The following is a 16,399-nucleotide window of genomic DNA, read 5'->3' as shown; positions in this document are numbered from 1 at the left end:
TGGTTTCTTAAAATATTTTGAATAGCTCAGATGTTCTAACCCCCCGGGCTGCCAGGCGGAGGACCAGACAGCCTTTACACGGAACAGCTGCCACCCAGGGGCGCTGGCTCCAAACCCCAGAAGGACGCTGCTCGAACCTACTGTGGCAGCCCCTTTCTCCGGAACAGCTGGTCTACGTCGAAGCCTGGCATGTTCCGTTGCTGTCTGAGCAGCTGACTCAGAGCAGGGCCACGGTGTTGTTCCTCCGAGAACGAGTGGCCTTTGCCGAAGGCAAAGTTTGATTTGAGTCCCCCCCTCTCCCCCCGTAAAAGACAAACAGGTGTGATGACTGTTGTTGACCAGGTACCCCGAGTGCCCAAGCCAGTCCAGGCTCCTCCAACTTCAACGTTTGTTACACGAATGAAGAGACCGGGGACAACATGGCACCTCATGACCATAGATGTAACTTCTAGACTGGCGCTGTGATAAACAGAAAAGGGTCAGAGACTTGTCCTTACCATGAAGCGTGTCCGTGATTGGAGCCCTCGCTCGTGTGAGGCTGTGGCCGTTGACAGAAACCGCAGCCACCAAAGGGGAATTCAGAAACCTGGGGCCCTTGGCCACCTGAGCAGGCTTTCTTGAGGTGGCCCCAGTAAAGCACCTGGGGAACTTTCCTGCCTTTTTCTCCTGCTTAAGTTGGAGAATCAGCAGTCCCGAGTTGCCTGGCTGGGTCACTGGGCTTCTGGGGCTGTGCTGGGAGAGCGGACACGTCCCAACACCCTCTGTTTACCTGTCTGGCCCTGCCGTGTCTAAGTTCTCCTCGAGTTGTGCCTTCTGGTGATTCTAAGTAATTCCACTGTTTCTTCTACTCCGAGAAGGAAGGAGCTAGAAGAAATGGATGAAAACCAGTTGGGAATCTTCTGATCCACGGAAAAGGCAGACCTCTCTGCGCCGCTCATGTAATAACCTGGGAGTTAGCCTGACTCCGCGGCGGCCGGGGAAATGCATTCTGGGTGGAGCACTGGTGTATAGAACTAGGCAGGTCCAGCCCGCTAGCTCGGAGCTGTTTTCCCATGGGCTTGGAACTGGCAGGTGGCCCCACCTCACAGACTCCCCTCATCCCTGTGCCAACTGTCCCTAGGTTCAGCTTGGCCAAAAGTCAAAAACCAAGAAGGTGAAAATAGGTCACCTCTCTCAAGTCGACTGATCTAGGACCCTACATGTCAGAATCAGACATCTCTATGGCTGGGAGAGACCTCTGTGGATCTGGGGAACAACTCTTCATTTTACAGATGAGAACGTTAGTTTCCAGGGAGGTGAAATGGCCCAGCCAGGGTCCCAGGGTGTTGAATACCAGAGACTGAAGCTTCCTCGTGCCCGTGTGGGGCTGACTCTGCCCCTAGACTTTGAACGCCCTTGCTCTCCGTTTTCCTGACTCTGTGGCTGACACTGCTCTTTGCAGTTAGGTTGTATTTTATTTTTTTAGTTTATTTATTTATTTATTTTTGAGAGAGAGAGAGAGAGAGAGAGAGAGCGTGCGCGCGAGGGAAAAGAATGACTGGGGGAAGGGCAGAGACACAGGGGAGCAGAGGATCCGAAGCAGGGTCCGTGCAGACAGCAAAAAGCCAGATGGGGAGCTCAAACTCACAAACCGTGAGACCGTGACCTGAGCGAAAGTCAGACGCTTAACCGACTGAACCACCCAGCAATTAGCTTTTTATTGAGATTAATCTACAGATCCTCAGGGCACCTCTTAGTCACTAGTATCCATATCAAGAAATAGAACAAAACTAGCACCTCATGAGCCCCCCTCCCACCTTCTCTGAGTCACTTCCTCCAGGGTAACCACTATCTCGAGCTTTGTTTTACTTTTTATTCCAACTTCCTTAATATAATATACTAGCCCGACTTTTTTTTTTTTAATCACCATGCAAAGAACACATCTGATGTTGGTTTGAATTCAGAAAGGGGAATCTTTCATATTTCAAGTGAAAAGCGTCCAACTTCCTGGTGGAATCACTCTCAGACCCACTAGTTCCCAAACTGGAGTTTCCGTCTGTCCCCCCGAACCTTTCGAAACCACATTTCTCAAACATGTTCCTTAATTGATTGCCATCTTGAACCCATGTTTTCCAAGAAACACGGGCGTTTGTGAACCAGGTTCCTCTACCTGAAATTCTACGTGCAGGAAAATCCCTTTGTCCTCTGCAGGTGGTCTTCAAGGCATGTGTGACCCACAGAGGCAGCTACATAAATAAAATGGGGCTTGGGGCCACAGCGAGCAGTAGGAAATGGGAGTGCATTTGGAAAAGCTCTGTGGTAGGGGAGAGCTTGGGGTGTTAGAATGAGTGGGAGCAGGAGGAAGAAAGAGTGGAGGTGATGGCGGATGGCATGGCTGGGGACACACCACGCGTGGTCCCTGGGGTTGGATGGGGCAGGCCTGTGGGATATTGGATTTAACCCAGACTGCGGTGGAGAACCACCGTCCTAAACCAATCAGCCTGAGACTGACAGGGACAAAGTCGGGTTTATTGCCCACCGGAGAGAGAGGGGTCACGTCGCATAGGGACCTCGGGGCATCCCACAAACAGAAGAAGGTAGCATACATCGTGATGAGGTTGGGGAAAGGTGGTGTTTAGCGTAAACAAAGCCTGTCTTGTTAGGCTCTAAGCAAAACAGGGCAGTGTCTGAAGGGTCGGCATCAGCCCAGACTGCAAAGCTGATACAGGCTGCTCCTTCCTTGGGGACCCCAGGTTGAGGTAGATGTGGGACACCTGCTACCCGCCGTCTGAAGCTCTGTGTTGGGGATGAAAAGCCAGCCTGCCTCGCGGACGGGAGTTGGATGTTTCTTTCTCGCTGATAGAGCTTCAGGCCATAATGCTCCCGGGAGCCCAGGATTTTAGAGAACCAGGTTTCTCTGTAAGAAATAGTCGTCACTCAGAAGGACGTTATTTTGACACTGGGCAGCTGAGTGCGTCCGGGGGAGACAAGTTTGTCCTGTCTGCTTCGCGGTTGCTTTATCTGAGTCTGTTATTCCGGCCTGATGAGTGGGGGGCCCACTGTCTTCTACCTACTGTCTCAAGCTGTACACATTCTTTCGCCCAAAACGAGCAGATCGATTAGGAAATACGAGCACTCCCTTCATGCCGGGCACAGAGCTGGGTCACCCCCCTGAACAAAGGGACCCCGATCTAGTCCTTCCCAGCCTGAATTGCCCTCCCGGTCTCCGCACATTCAGGTCCTAACCATCCACGCCATCCAGTTTGGAAAGCCCCCTGCAGTGACAGGTTCCTGGCTGCCAGATGGGAAATGCAGTCGGCCTCTGACAGACGCTCTGGACTTGACCTTTTGCTCCCCTCAAGGCCCTGTCTCGCTTTCCAGCCTGTGTCCTGGCTCCGTCCATACTTTATTTCCTCCTTTAGACCTTGACCCTGGCAGACGGCACCCACCCCCCTGGAAAATCACCCCTTCCCGCGCCCCTCCTGGAGACACTCTTGTTTGAGAGGGCTGACGTGGGGCCCCCGCAACTGTTTTATTTTAAAGTTTGTCAGGTGATTGGTTCTCTGGCCGGGTTTGGAAGCTGTCGCCCAGGAGCAGCTAGCCGGGTACCTGGTCTAGAGTGGACATTCACTGCAATCCAGTGACTCCAAGGCTGAGGCCACCATTGGTCTGGTCACCTCCCGCGGCCCCATCAGCCCTCAGCTGGAGCGACAAGTCCCGTGACCCGCCCCTGCCCCTTCCACACCCCCGACAGTCCCTTCACTTTACACCCTTAGAGCCTCTCTGCCTGCCTGGCTCACAACTACATCCTCAGCATCATCGGGTGAACACATTAGTAACCTCGGGTTCGAATCACAGCCTCAGATCCCAAGCGAACTCAGAATCGTCTGGAGGCTGGCTGGTGCTGCATATCCCCACACTCCCCGGGAGCACTCGGAGACCCAGATTCAGGGTCCAAGACTCTCCGGGGGCACTCGGAGACCCAGATTCAGGGCCCAGGACTCCCCGGGGGCACTCGGAGACCCAGATTCAGGGCCCAGGACTCCCCGGGGGCACTCGGAGACCCAGATTCAGGGCCCAAGACTCTGCATTCTAAGCTGCTCCCTGCTGAGGCTGAGGCAGGCAGAAGACTGCCCTCCACCACGGGACCCGCCCCTCTCATGTCCTGGGTCCCCCCACCCCCGCCGTCTGAGCAAAGGGCCGCGTGTTAAGGGTGCAGGGAGAACACCTCCACGCCGCAGGGGTGCCTTCGCTGTGTGAGGGTAACACGGAGCCTGAGCTGTGGACGCCACGGTGACGTTTCCTTCCCACGGCTCTTCTTTTTCTCCCCAAGGCCCTCTTCACGATTCCCAGACCCGCTCGGGCCTCGCTGCCTGCTCGGCCTTCCCAGGTGTATGACGTGCCGACCCAGAGCCGGGGCCCCCCGGTGCTGAAGGTGAGTCTCAGCCGTGGCCCTGCCCCACAAGTGAGGCTCTCCGTGCCACCCAGATGGCTCCCCCGCCTCCCTGCAGGCACCGCCCGCCTCTCTCACACCTGTTTTTGAACACCTCCCACCTGCAGGTTCCGAGGTGGGCCAGTGATCACCGGCTCGGGGACAAAGTCTCCTCCCTGGGCTCTGGGACAGGCCGGTCGCCTCCAGCCTCAGCCTCCCGAGATGCTCCCCCCACCCCCCCACCCCCACTTCTGGTCTGGCTCTTGCTCAGGTTCAGGTGTGACCCACATCTGACCCTTGGATGAATACACTTGATCCCTTTGCCGTGACAGGTGCCAGGAGCACAGGCAGGGGCCACGTGGGACAAGGAGGCGCTGGCCTTGGGCACAGAAGTCTTAAATAAAGACACATACAGGACTCACCTCCCTCACCTCACCCTCACCCCGGCCCTCTCCACCCTGTTTGTTTGTTTAATGTTTATTTATTTTTGAGAGAGACAGAGCATGATCAGGGGAGGGGCAGAGAGAGAGGGAGACACAGAATCCGAAGCAGCTCCAGGGTCCAAGCTGTCAACACAGAACCCGACACGGGGCTCAAACCCAAGAACCGTGAGATCATGACCTGAGCCGAAGTCGGCCGCTTAACCCACTGAGCCACCCAGGTGCCCCACGAAGTCCCAATTTCCTTGATTCCTTTTAAAGTCAACCCTAAGGCTAACTTACAGAACTAAATGAGCCACTGTTTTTAACTCAGGCCAACTGCGTTTCATTCTCTCTCTAGTTTGTCCCCATCTTCGGTCGAGAAGGCGAGCTTTTTAAAGCACAGTGTCCGTTGTTGAAAACATAACCATGTAAGCTTCCGCCTTGCAAGCGTCATGACCGGAAGCCCCAAAGTTTTCAGTGGTTTGCATTTTCCTTTGGAAAAAACACTGGCGTGGGCAGAGTCTGTGATGTGCGTCCATCGGGAGGGAAAAATCCAAGCTATCCTTTTCGGTCTCTCCCCAGGAGCCAGAGAAGCAGCAGTTATATGACGTACCCGCCAGCCCCCAAAAGGCACGACTTGGTCCCTTGGCCAGCCAACCAAGTGTAAGTATGATGAGACGCGGAGATTTGCTGCTAGGAAAATGTGAGCCTCCTCCGGGACGTTTTATCAGCGTGGTCCAAAGTAGGGATACAAATGCCTCACAGCAGAACTTATTTCATTTGGAAACCTGATGGCAGTGATGTTCAGGAACAGGGTGGGCGATGTGGTTTGGGTGAGTCCTCTAGCTTTTCCGTGCCTCAGTTTCTTATGGCGGACTAATTGTGAGAATTGAGATATTCCTGCAGAGGACCTACTACGGTGCTTGGTGCGGAGCGAAAGCCCAGCGGATCTCAGTTAAACGCTTATTATTCTATACCTCACAGATGTGTTAAAGTAGGTTTTTATTTATTGGAGAGACGCCTTAATTTGAAAATCTGGAGCCCGTGTTCATCGTTGAATTCTGTCCCATGCATACGATGCATATGCCTATACCCAAGGTTATCAGGGAAGGCCTTACAAAAGAGGGGACATCTCCACAGGGTCGTGAGGGTTGCATAGGAGTTTGTTAGGTAGAAAGGAAAGGGTGGGGAGGGCTTTTAGAACAGAAGGGCTGGTTTGGGCAAAATGAAATACAGTGGGCTCAGTGAGTACTCTGAGTTCAGGGGACAGTAAACAGCCTGGGCGGCTGGGCCCACGAGGAAGGTGGTGGCAGGAGTGGTGTGGAGGCCTGAAGGTGGGTGCAACCAGATTGTGAAGGGCCTTGAGCAAAAACAGCAATGGGGAGCCACTGAAGAAGCTGGAGTAGGGGAGTGACAATCAGATTTTTAAGCAGCACAGTACCTGGCATTTAGGAGGCCCTCAGCCTAACACACGTTCGTCAAAGGAGTGGCTCACACCCTGTCTTTATCGCTACTAACCTGGGCAATTTTGTTTGGTTCTTCACAGGGGCAGAGTGCTCCCCTGACGTCAGCGATCGCCTTGAGGCAAGGCGGCTACAGCACGTTACCGAGCCCTCAGAAATCTGAGTGGATTTATGACACGCCAGTATCTCCGGAAAAAGCTGGTACGAGAAACGCATCTCTAAGCAGCTTTGCAGAAGGATCGGGGCCCCACACTCCCCCCAGTATATGCTGCTCCCCCCAGTATATGTCCAGCCTCCACTGTCCTCCAAACAGCAGAGCAAGGTCCCTCGATCCATACCTGCACAAAAACGTGCCCATGCAGAAAAAACTCAGCCTTCCAGAAATTCCTACGTATAAATTTCTGGCCTCGAGGGACACGTTCCCCTTGGACGAAGGTGTCGGCTACAAGGTTCCTTCCAGCTTTCTGATTCCCCGAGCGGAACAACAGAACACCAAGCCAAACATTTATGACATCCCTAAAGCAACGCCGAGAGGCCCCCAGGCCCAGCACGAGCTGGGGAGTGCCGACGGGGCTTCAGAGAACGTCACGGACCGTGGCTCCTCGTGGCTCTCGGGACGGCCACCATCGCTGTCTCCGGAAGCGGACAGCCTGTCCGTTTCCAGCTCCGACAGCCGAGCCAGCATTGTCTCCTGCTCCTCCACGGCCACGGACTCTTCGTCCAGCTCCTACTCGGAGGAGGCAGGGAAGGAGCTCTGCTTGGACCCGGACTGGGCCCGAGAGACAGCAGCGTCTCTGCAGCACAAGGTGGCCGGCTCTGTCGCAAGCCTGATGCTCTTTGTCAGCAGGAGGTGGAGGTTCAGAGACTATCTGGAGGCCAACGTCAGTGCCATCCGCAGGGCCGCCGACCACGTGGAGGAGTCTTTGAGGGCTTTCCTGGATTTTGCCCGCACGGTCCGTGGGACCGCCTGCAACCTCAGTGACACTCACCTTCAGGCCAGAATTAGGGACCAGCTACAGACGATCTCCAACTCCTACCAGATCCTGCTCGGAACAAAGGAGAGCCTGGATAGCTGCAATTGGTCCCTGGAAGTCCTCGTGACGGACGAAGCCCAAAACAGCCCGGACGACCTCGAGAGATTTGTCACAGTGGCGCGGATGGTTCCGGAAGACGTCAAGAGGTTTGCCTCCATGGTCATTGCCAACGGGAAGCTCCTTTTCAAGCAGAACTGTGAAAAGGGAGACACCTTGCAAGTGACCCCAGACGCACAATTTAAGTTTGCCGAATGCATCCAGCTTCCCCGAAGAGAAATGGAATTATACCAAAGAAGTGCTCCTTTTGATAAACAGAAGGAGAGGGAGCACTCCCCTGAAATACTAAAGAAAAACGGGACGAGTATCTGTGAACAGGTGAGTTCCGAGTGGTGTAACACAAGGAGCCCTTCAAATTTTATCTGGAGACGTCGCCCACCAGTTAGATGCTGAGAATCCTTCCGTAATTGTTAAAAACAGTTCAATAACTGAGTATCGCATGATGATAATCTTTCGATAATTTCTGAGAGACGTTGGTTCCATTTTCCAGAAAATAAAATTCATGGAAGTGCTGTTCTAGATGAAATCTTATTAAGAAGTAAGATAGGCATTTGAACATTCAGGCAGATTGGACGTCTTCTGGAAACGTGGTGTCTTGGGGCTTATCTCTAACACCAGGGTTAGAAAGGACTTTGAAACCCTTTTGAAATCTGTTCTTTGAGCACATTTTTCAATCTCACCACCGAGTTTCCTTGCATTTTTGAAAGTTGTAGATTTAGTCATTGTCTCTGTGTTTCTGAGAAACAGAACAGGAAGTGTAAACACTCTTCCAAATCGTGTGTGTTCTTAGCAGCCTCCAGCCTTCATTTACTGTTCGAAATACTTGGCTGCGTGAATTCAGACACGATAGGAAAAGAGCCTTTGGTTCAAGGATTGCGAGTGTCAAGGGGTACAGCGGGTAACCTGGGGGCTGTGTCAACACGACTTGATCCCTTTTAGCCCCAATCTTGTGTGGTATTCTGTCAAAATGCCTGGTGGTTGGTGTAAGAGCTTTAACACATTCTAGAGAAGGCAGAAACCTGGGTGTTTTTCATTCCCTATTTTAAAAATATAGATATAGACATAAAGAGGTATAAAATACATAAATATAAACATATATAATTTTTAAACTATGTGTCCTTATATCAGGCCATGTGGGTAGGCAGAATTTAGCCCTGGGTCTGGCAAAGTTTCCTTTGTTGAAAAAAAAAGGCACCAGGGGGCAAAACTATTCACAAAAATAAAAACATAAATGCTCAAGTTTTTTTTTTTTTAATGTTTATTTATTTTTGAGAGAGAGAGACAGAGCACAGGAGGAGATGGGAGGAGATAGCAGAGAGAGAGGGAGACAGAATCCGAAGCAGGCTCCAGGCTCGGAGCTGTCAGCACAGAGCCCGACGCGGGGCTCGAGCCCACAAAGGGAGATCACGACCCGAGCTGAAGTCGGACGCTCTACCGACTGAGCCACCCAGGCGCCCCAAAATGCTCACCTTTTAAAGTAGACTCAAACACCTCTGAACCGTGTCGAAACCACTCAGGTTGGTAATCGGAAGGGATTTTATTTTTCAGAAGTTGCCTAATCTAGAAGAGACAGGAAAACCCATCTTGGAACAAAGGTTGGATGAAAACAAAAACCTCGAAGCACAGGTAAGTGACAGGGCCGGCTCGCCCGTATTTCTGACTCGCGTGCTTTGTCCCTAGAGATGCCTCCTGCTATGAACAAGTCAGCATGATAGCCGTGATCCACGACGCCTTGGGAATAGATGTGGTGTTTGTGATGGTTCTTCCTATTTGCAGTAGAAGGAGCCCTGGAGATGAACAGGTCCAACGAGCCCCAGAATGTGGAGCGTAATCCTTGAACCATGAGTGACAGTTCTGGGCGTCGCAGGTTTAGCGTGGGTGGGACTGACATGGTGTTCGATACCATGGATGCACATTCCCTTTGACATTCTCTTTTAATGCTTCTGGTTACAACAGGAAAACCATTTTGGTTTGGGGCTTATGTGTCACCAACGCCTCTGTGACACTTGATGTTCTTTTTCAAAAACATTCAAAGATGTTATCATGGTGCTTATTTTTGTTGGTTCCTTCTTACCGGTGACAAATGACAGTGGTTTTCCAGTCATCAATTTGAAAAGTTTCCTTTAAAGTAATAGAAGTAAAACCAGTGGGTTCCTTTAAAGACAAAGATGAAACAAGTCAAGGTGAAGAAGGAAGCAGACAGGGCATCCCTGGTGAAGGTTGTCTGAGTACCTAGAGCCTGGAGAACAGGGAACCAGATCAGCTCCCTGGCTGGGGGGTGGGTGTGAGTGGAAGAGAGAAGGACCGAGATGTCTGATCACGTGGACATCTCGGGGGCAAATTGGGACGAGAACCCTCGTCTGAAAGTCTGAGATCAGGGTGCTAGCTTGGGCAGATCCTGGTGAGGGCTCTCCTCTGTCTTCTCATTGTGTCCTCAGGTGGCAGAGAGCAGAGACAAGGGCTCCAACAAGGGCACTAATCCCATCACAGGGCCCCACCCAAATGACCTCATCTAATCCTAGTTACCTCCCAAAGGCCCATCTCCTACCACCTTCACCTTAGCGGGTCGAGTTTCAACATATGAAGTCAGACCCTAACACTGAGTTCTTCTAGGCTGTGAGCTTTGAGATCACAGGTGGATGAGAGAACATGCAGTTTCATGAAAAGACTAAGACATTCAGACTTAGCTGACTCCGCCTAGAACTCCAGATCTTTATTTTACAAAATGAATGACCATAGGCAGCCCTTTGCTTCAGGGAGCATCAATCTCCCCACCTGTAACCTAACAAAGAGGCTTTTGATTATCCCCTGGAGTGGTTGCCACTAAATTGGATGCCACTAAAATTTTTTTTTAATGTTTATTTATTCTTGAGAGAGAGACACAGAGAGAGAGAGCAGGGGAGGGACAGAGAGAGCGAGACACAGAATCCGAAGCAGCTCCAGGCTCCGAGCTGTCAGCACAGAGCCTGATGCAGGACTTGAACGCACAAACCGTGAGATCATGAAGTTAGCAAGTTAGAGAAATATTGTCATATTAGGACAGATAGGTCAGCGTATTTGGATTTCTTCCGGAAATTTGGGGGGATCAGGTTTATTGCCGATGCTGAAATTAGAAAGGATTTTTTGAAAATTCCGTTCTTTGAGTAAATTTTTAAATCTCATCGAGTTTTCTTGCGTTCTTTAAGGTTATAGATTTATTCATTGTCAATGTGTTTCTCTCTTTTTTTAAGTTTCTTTATTTCTCTTGAGAGAGACAGAGACGGTGCCAGCAGGGGGAGGGGCAGAGAGAGAGGGAGAATCCCAAGCAGGCTCCACACTGTCAGCACAGAGCCCGATGCGGGGCTCAGACCCACGAACCGTGGGATCAAGGCCTGAGTGAGATCGTGACCTGAGCTGAAGTCGGACACTTAACCAACGGAGCCACCCAGGCACCTCTGTCCATTTGCTTCTTAGAACGGGCTTCTAATGGTTTGTTGAGAATACTGAATGAGATTTTATGTATTTAACACGTAAGATTATATATACAATGCAATATATAATATTGTAGATGTAAATACCATACTTCATATGTAACCGTGCTTTGAAAACATTAACATTAATTTGTTAGGCAAATGGTGCACGGTGGGGCTCCCCACACAAAACTGTACTTTTTCTGATATAAAATCTAGAACGTTGAGCAAAACAGGAAAAGGGAGATACCCACAGCCTGGCGATCAAATCTGCCTCTGATCGATTACTTTCCTCCCTCTTTCAGCATCCTTGTTCCCCCACCCCCCGGCCTCTGAGTCAGCAGAACCCTGAGAAGAGATTCCACCTTTCTCAACACTGCCGGCTCTATTTCGGGGCACTGTTCAAAGCCATCGGCGTATTTAACAGCAGCCTGAGCAACAGCCAGCCCCCCGAGATCTTCATCGCGCAGAGCAAGCTGGTCATCATGGTGGGACAGAAGCTGGTGGACACGCTGTGCCAGGAGACCCAGGAGAGGGACATGCGCAATGAGATTCTCTGTGGCAGCAGCCACCTTTGCAGCCTGCTCAAGAACCTCGCGCTGGCCACCAAGCACGCCGTGCTCAAGTACCCCAGCCCGGCAGCCCTGGGGCACCTCCAGGCCGAGACCCGGAAGCTGGAACAACACACTCGGCAATTCAGGGGGGCGCTGGAATGAGCCTCCTTCCCCCGCCTTCTCCCTGTTCACCTCTTAGCTTCAACTTGCCAGTCCCCAGCCGTGCAACTGTGTCCTATGCGAAAAGCCAGCCCGGGGCCACAGCCACGGGCAGAAACAGCCACGGTGGCCAAAGCCGGTATTGCCAAGGGCCAAGCTACCCCAGGACATTGACTTATCCCATAGAGAGCCAGGTATTAAGTAAGGACCTCGCTAAGGTTTTAGCACAGCATGTGGGGTCGGCGTACCAAGTGACGTGGTAGAAACCAATTTTATGTTGGTTGAATGCACGCCTGTCTTAAATTCACTCATTCAACACTTATTTATTGGGCATGTACTATATGTCAGATTCTAGGTGCTGGGCGTATAGCAGTGAATCAGAGCCCTTGACCTCAGGGAGTTTACAATCCAGTGGGGAGAGGGACAAATGATGGAGAGATACATATACAGCGTATCAGGTGCTAGGGTGAAAGTCAAGGAGAGACTTATTTTCAGATGATCAATTCCTATTGCGACCGTCAGCAAATGTTCTGTTTTTCATTTTGGACTGACTTAATTCTGTGAGATTTGGTACAAATTATGTATCTGCCTCTTACACTCTGTACATATTTGCTGTTTCATCTTAACCAAGTTAAAGACGCATGTTATATTTCCAACATAACACGTTCTGTTGGGCTCCTTGTTAATTTATTTTGTGTATCACAGATTCTGTGTCGGTAAATTCGGCATGCCCAATCAGAAAAGGCTGATGCTTCAACAGTCTCAAATCTGTTACCGTTTATAACGTTACGTAAATATGATCGTGACTCAAAACATCCTTCGTAGCAATCCTTTCCTTGGAAGAGTCGTTGATCCGTATCACCCGGGGTCTGGGGCCGAAGCAAAGCTTCCAATATTGACTCGTCTTATTGAAATGCTTCTCCCGGACGTGTGCAAGGAGACGCAGTAGAGGCCAAGTGCTCATGCGCAAGGCTAGCATGGAAAAGGCAAAGCCGTCCCTCGTGGTGGTGCAGGCAGGAGGTATGGTGTGGACAGGACACCGACTGCCGGGCACGGGTCTGAGGGTGGTGCAGGAAGCGCCTCTCGAATCAAACCACCTCCTTTTCCGCTCCTTGCAGCTGGGACTTCAGCTCATGTTGCTATGGTTACAGCATCCCCTCCACACACCTCAGCTACTAAACGCCTTCTGCATTTTGGGCTGGAAGTGACCCGAAATGTCACCAGATCCAGGCTCTTCGCCCGGTCGGCACTTCTAGACTGTTGACTGCTAGAAGGCTGGTTATTTTCACCGAGTTACTCTTAGGGTCCCTAAAGGAGCACCGCATCTTTTGTGGGGCTGGCTTGGTTCTCTCCGCCAGAACAGGGAGGCCCCGTTCTTTGAACAGCCGTGATCGGTATCAGTTAGAACTCCTTCTGTTGGAAGCGATCAAAAACCATATCCAATCTTTCTTAAGCAATAGAGGAAATTCATTGACTCAAGTATCTTAAAATAGCCCAGGGGCAGCCTGGCGTTAAGGCCGGCTGGTGTGGGTGCCCAGTTTCTCAGTCCCACTTGCTCTGTGTTAACACTCATGATTGCAAGGTGGCTTCTCCAGGTTATATCCTTGGTTTGTAGCCAAAGGAGAAGAAAATGGTTTGATTCTGCTTGGGCTGGCTTAGAGCAAGTGCCTGCCCCTGAAAGCCCACGACAAGCAGGGTATGTAATACCCAGGTTGACCTCGACGGGATTCACCCACATGCGCACACACACACACACACACACAGTCCCATGTGTCTGGAGAGAGGGAGAAGAATGGCCCTCCCAACAACTATCACGTGTCTGAGATCCCCCTGCTTTAAATCAACAAGTGAGCCTGCCAGTTTCATGGATGCTGAGAGAAGACACAGACGCTGGCATCAGAGGGTATGTCTGGGGTCCCCAAGATCACCCCTAGGTCCAATGATTTGCTAGGAGGAATCCCAAGACAGCATTATGTTCACGGTCGTGGCTATGATTCATTGCAGTGAAAGGGGCCAGCAAGGGGAAAGACTCAGAGAGTGAGGCACAAAGGACACCAGGCTCAAGTGGCCAACAGTCCTGTCCCCGTGGCCACACGGGACACTTCTAACTCCCCCAGCAACAAGTTGTGACAGCACACGTGCGATGTTCCCAGCCAGGGAAGCTCACGAGAGCCTCACGCCTGGGGTTCCTATGGTCGGCAGCCTTTTCCCGAACTCCAGGCTCCCAGAAGGAGAGCACGTAGCCAGCACGAGTGACACTCGTTGTATGAACGGTTTAGGCAGACTGACCCGTTCTTATCGACCCTGGGGATGCTGGGAACCCTCCCTAAATGCCAGCTTTTATAAGCAACCAAAGGCCAACCTCACGAGCCAGCCTTCTAAGGACACTATTCAGGCGGCCTATGTCACAGAGACGAAGGAGCTTCCTCACAGCATCGCAAGCATCTTGTGCTTCACCTTTCCCTCTTTCCACCTGACTCCAAGTCCCAGGGCAAAGCAAAGGAGGGCACAGGTGATGCTGTGCGCACTGGGGGCTTGTGTCAAAGCCAAAGAACTCTGAGCGTAGGCGACCCCGGTCTTTTATAATGGCCTCTGTGCAGACCTGGCCAAGTTTTGCCTCAGAGGGAAACATGACCTTTACTGGGCAGCAAACAGAGCTCTCTTTCTGCTCCGGAGGGAGACATCACCTCTCTCTTCCAAGGGCGTTTGCTGAAAACAACCTAGAAGAGGTAATCCGGAACAAAATGCCGTCAGCGCCTCTGCCCAGAGGACATACAGAAATGCGAGAGACCCTGGAGAGCTGCGTCCCAACGGGGGCCCCGACCCAAGTCAGGAATGTTGTCGGAAGAAGGAGGGGTGGCTGCGGGGAGGCGCCCGTGGGTGTTCACGCCAGCGGGCAAGATTATTTTCGCACAATAGTAATGACAGCAGTACGTATTGAATAAGTGATTACTACCTTCCAGACCCTGTTCTAACGCTTTAGACGTTTTAACTCATTCGGTCCTTCATAAGTGAGAGACTCTAACAGGTAATTAACAGATCTCCATTGCTTTCGGAACACTACAGACGTAGGTAGACAGACAGGTAGAGAAACAAATGTGGTTGGGGCGCCCGGGGGGCTCAGTCGGTTGAGCATCTGACTCTTGATTTCAGCTCAGGTCATGATCCCAGGGTCATGGGCTCGAGCCCCACGTTGGGCTCAGAGCTGAGCATGGAGTCTGCTTGGGATTCACTCTCTCTCTGTCTGTGTCTCTCTCTCAAATAATAAATAAATAAATAAATATTTAAATTTAAATATATCTGGAGACATATTTGTCTCTCTATATATTTTTGTACATATTTGTGTGTGTATATATATATTTGAGATGAGTTCAAACCAAGTTCAACTTTGCTGACAAAGTACAAAACCATTGGCTTTAAAACAATTGAAAACTGCTGCTGTTAGCTAAATGTGTTTCCTTCCTTTTTTTTTTTTTTTTTTTTTGAAAGAGAGCAGTTATGGGATGAGTTTCCACTAATTCAATAGGACAATTACTTCTGAAAAACATTTAAAAGTAGAATAGTATCAGTTGTTGTTTTGTGTGTGTGTGTGTGTGTGTGTGTGTGTTTTTACCTTCAGCAACGTTTTGCTAAGTAGTTTTCTTTAATGCCCAGAACTCTGTACTGCTTCCTTTCAAGGTAGGAAGAGGAAATAGTGGCTGGTGTGGTGGTGCCCGTGGTGATAGCAACTTGACCTCAATTAAGTTAAATTTCATCAGGAGGATGGAAGTGACGAGGAACCCAGTTAAGAGATCTGCCAGTGTGACAAGCGCTGGGGAGCTGTGTTTCTGGTTTGGGGGCAACTATCTTTTTTATATATACACACAAAACAGCTTTTAAAAATTTTATATTCTCCCCCAATATGCATCCAGCTCTCCCAAAGCTTCCCCTGTGCAAAAGTCTCCCGTTTGGGGTAGGCTGATTTGCCAATGCCTTTTTCCTTTCATTCATTCGTGGGACAAATATTTATGGAGTATCTCCCCTTTATCAGGCCTCTGCTGAACACCAGAGGTGCTGCAGGGGACAAAACAAAGGTTCTGCATCGTGCAGAGTTCCTTCCAGCTGAAAGGGGGGGGGCAGGAAACCAGGGCGAGAAGAGTTGAGGTGAGTGAGGCATTCTCCTTGAACGCAAAATGTAAAGGGGCACCCGAAAACCTAGCAACCAAGATACATTTTATTTTGATGCAATATTTAAACAATCATAATCAATGCAAAAAAAAAATCCACGGCACACAAGATGTCAAAATTTAAATTTATAATATGATGCCAGGGGTGGTAGGTGCCATGATGAAATTAAATCAAGGTGGGCGTAGTGGTCAGAGGAGAAGCTCGGAGGAGGGGTCCTAGAGCAGACATTGAGTCACACAAGGGAGCCAGCCTGGCACACAGGGGAAAAGAGTGTTCCTGGAGAGGGGACAGCAAGGCAGGTGCCCAGAGGTAGAAACATACCTAGAGCCCTCAGAGGAGAGAAGGGGCCAGTGTGACTGGGGCCAAGAGAGGTGGGGGTGCTGGGGGGAAGGGGGAGACATGAGCTCGGATGGGTAGACATAAGGCCTGTATATTCCTGGAATATGTTTAATATTTCCCTAAGACTGCAAATCAAGAGTACATTTTTTTTGTCCTGAATTATCTCAGTAATTACTTCCATTTCCCACTTTATTTTACTTTAACCCTCCTTCGGACATCCTCTTAAGTGTAACCTTGAATGATGTGTCTGTAAAAGTCTTAAAGAACCGTAACACATATTTGTTGGTTTTTCATGCCAACTCTCAAAATGAGTCACTTTGCCTGTCAGCCTTGTCCAGACAGAA

General features: G+C 50.5%; 1 protein-coding gene across 3 annotated transcripts in view; it reads left to right on the top strand.

Moving 5' to 3' along the window:
- Window positions 1-12,364, top strand: part of CASS4 (Cas scaffold protein family member 4) — a 37,873-nt gene extending 25,509 nt beyond the window's left edge. The window contains exons 3-7 of one of the 3 annotated variants that reach the window (XM_030309339.1): window positions 4,313-4,414; window positions 5,416-5,496; window positions 6,380-7,705; window positions 8,936-9,013; window positions 11,142-12,364. In XM_030309339.1, the coding sequence (XP_030165199.1) occupies window positions 4,313-4,414; window positions 5,416-5,496; window positions 6,380-7,705; window positions 8,936-9,013; window positions 11,142-11,552 (1,998 nt within the window). In that variant the 3' untranslated portion in view covers window positions 11,553-12,364. Of the gene's footprint in view, window positions 1-4,312; window positions 4,415-5,415; window positions 5,497-6,379; window positions 7,706-8,935; window positions 9,014-9,067; window positions 10,289-11,141 lie in introns of those variants that run through there. The other 2 variants (XM_030309340.1, XM_030309342.1) reach the window with 2 other exon arrangements.
- The last annotated feature ends 4,035 nt before the right edge of the window (window positions 12,365-16,399 follow it).

The sequence above is a fragment of the Lynx canadensis genome, chromosome A3, assembly GCF_007474595.2.
Source record: "Lynx canadensis isolate LIC74 chromosome A3, mLynCan4.pri.v2, whole genome shotgun sequence".
In the NCBI taxonomy this organism is placed as follows: Eukaryota; Metazoa; Chordata; class Mammalia; order Carnivora; family Felidae; genus Lynx; species Lynx canadensis.
Note: the sequence above shows the minus strand (reverse complement) of the source record. Positions and strands in the feature narration are given on the sequence as shown.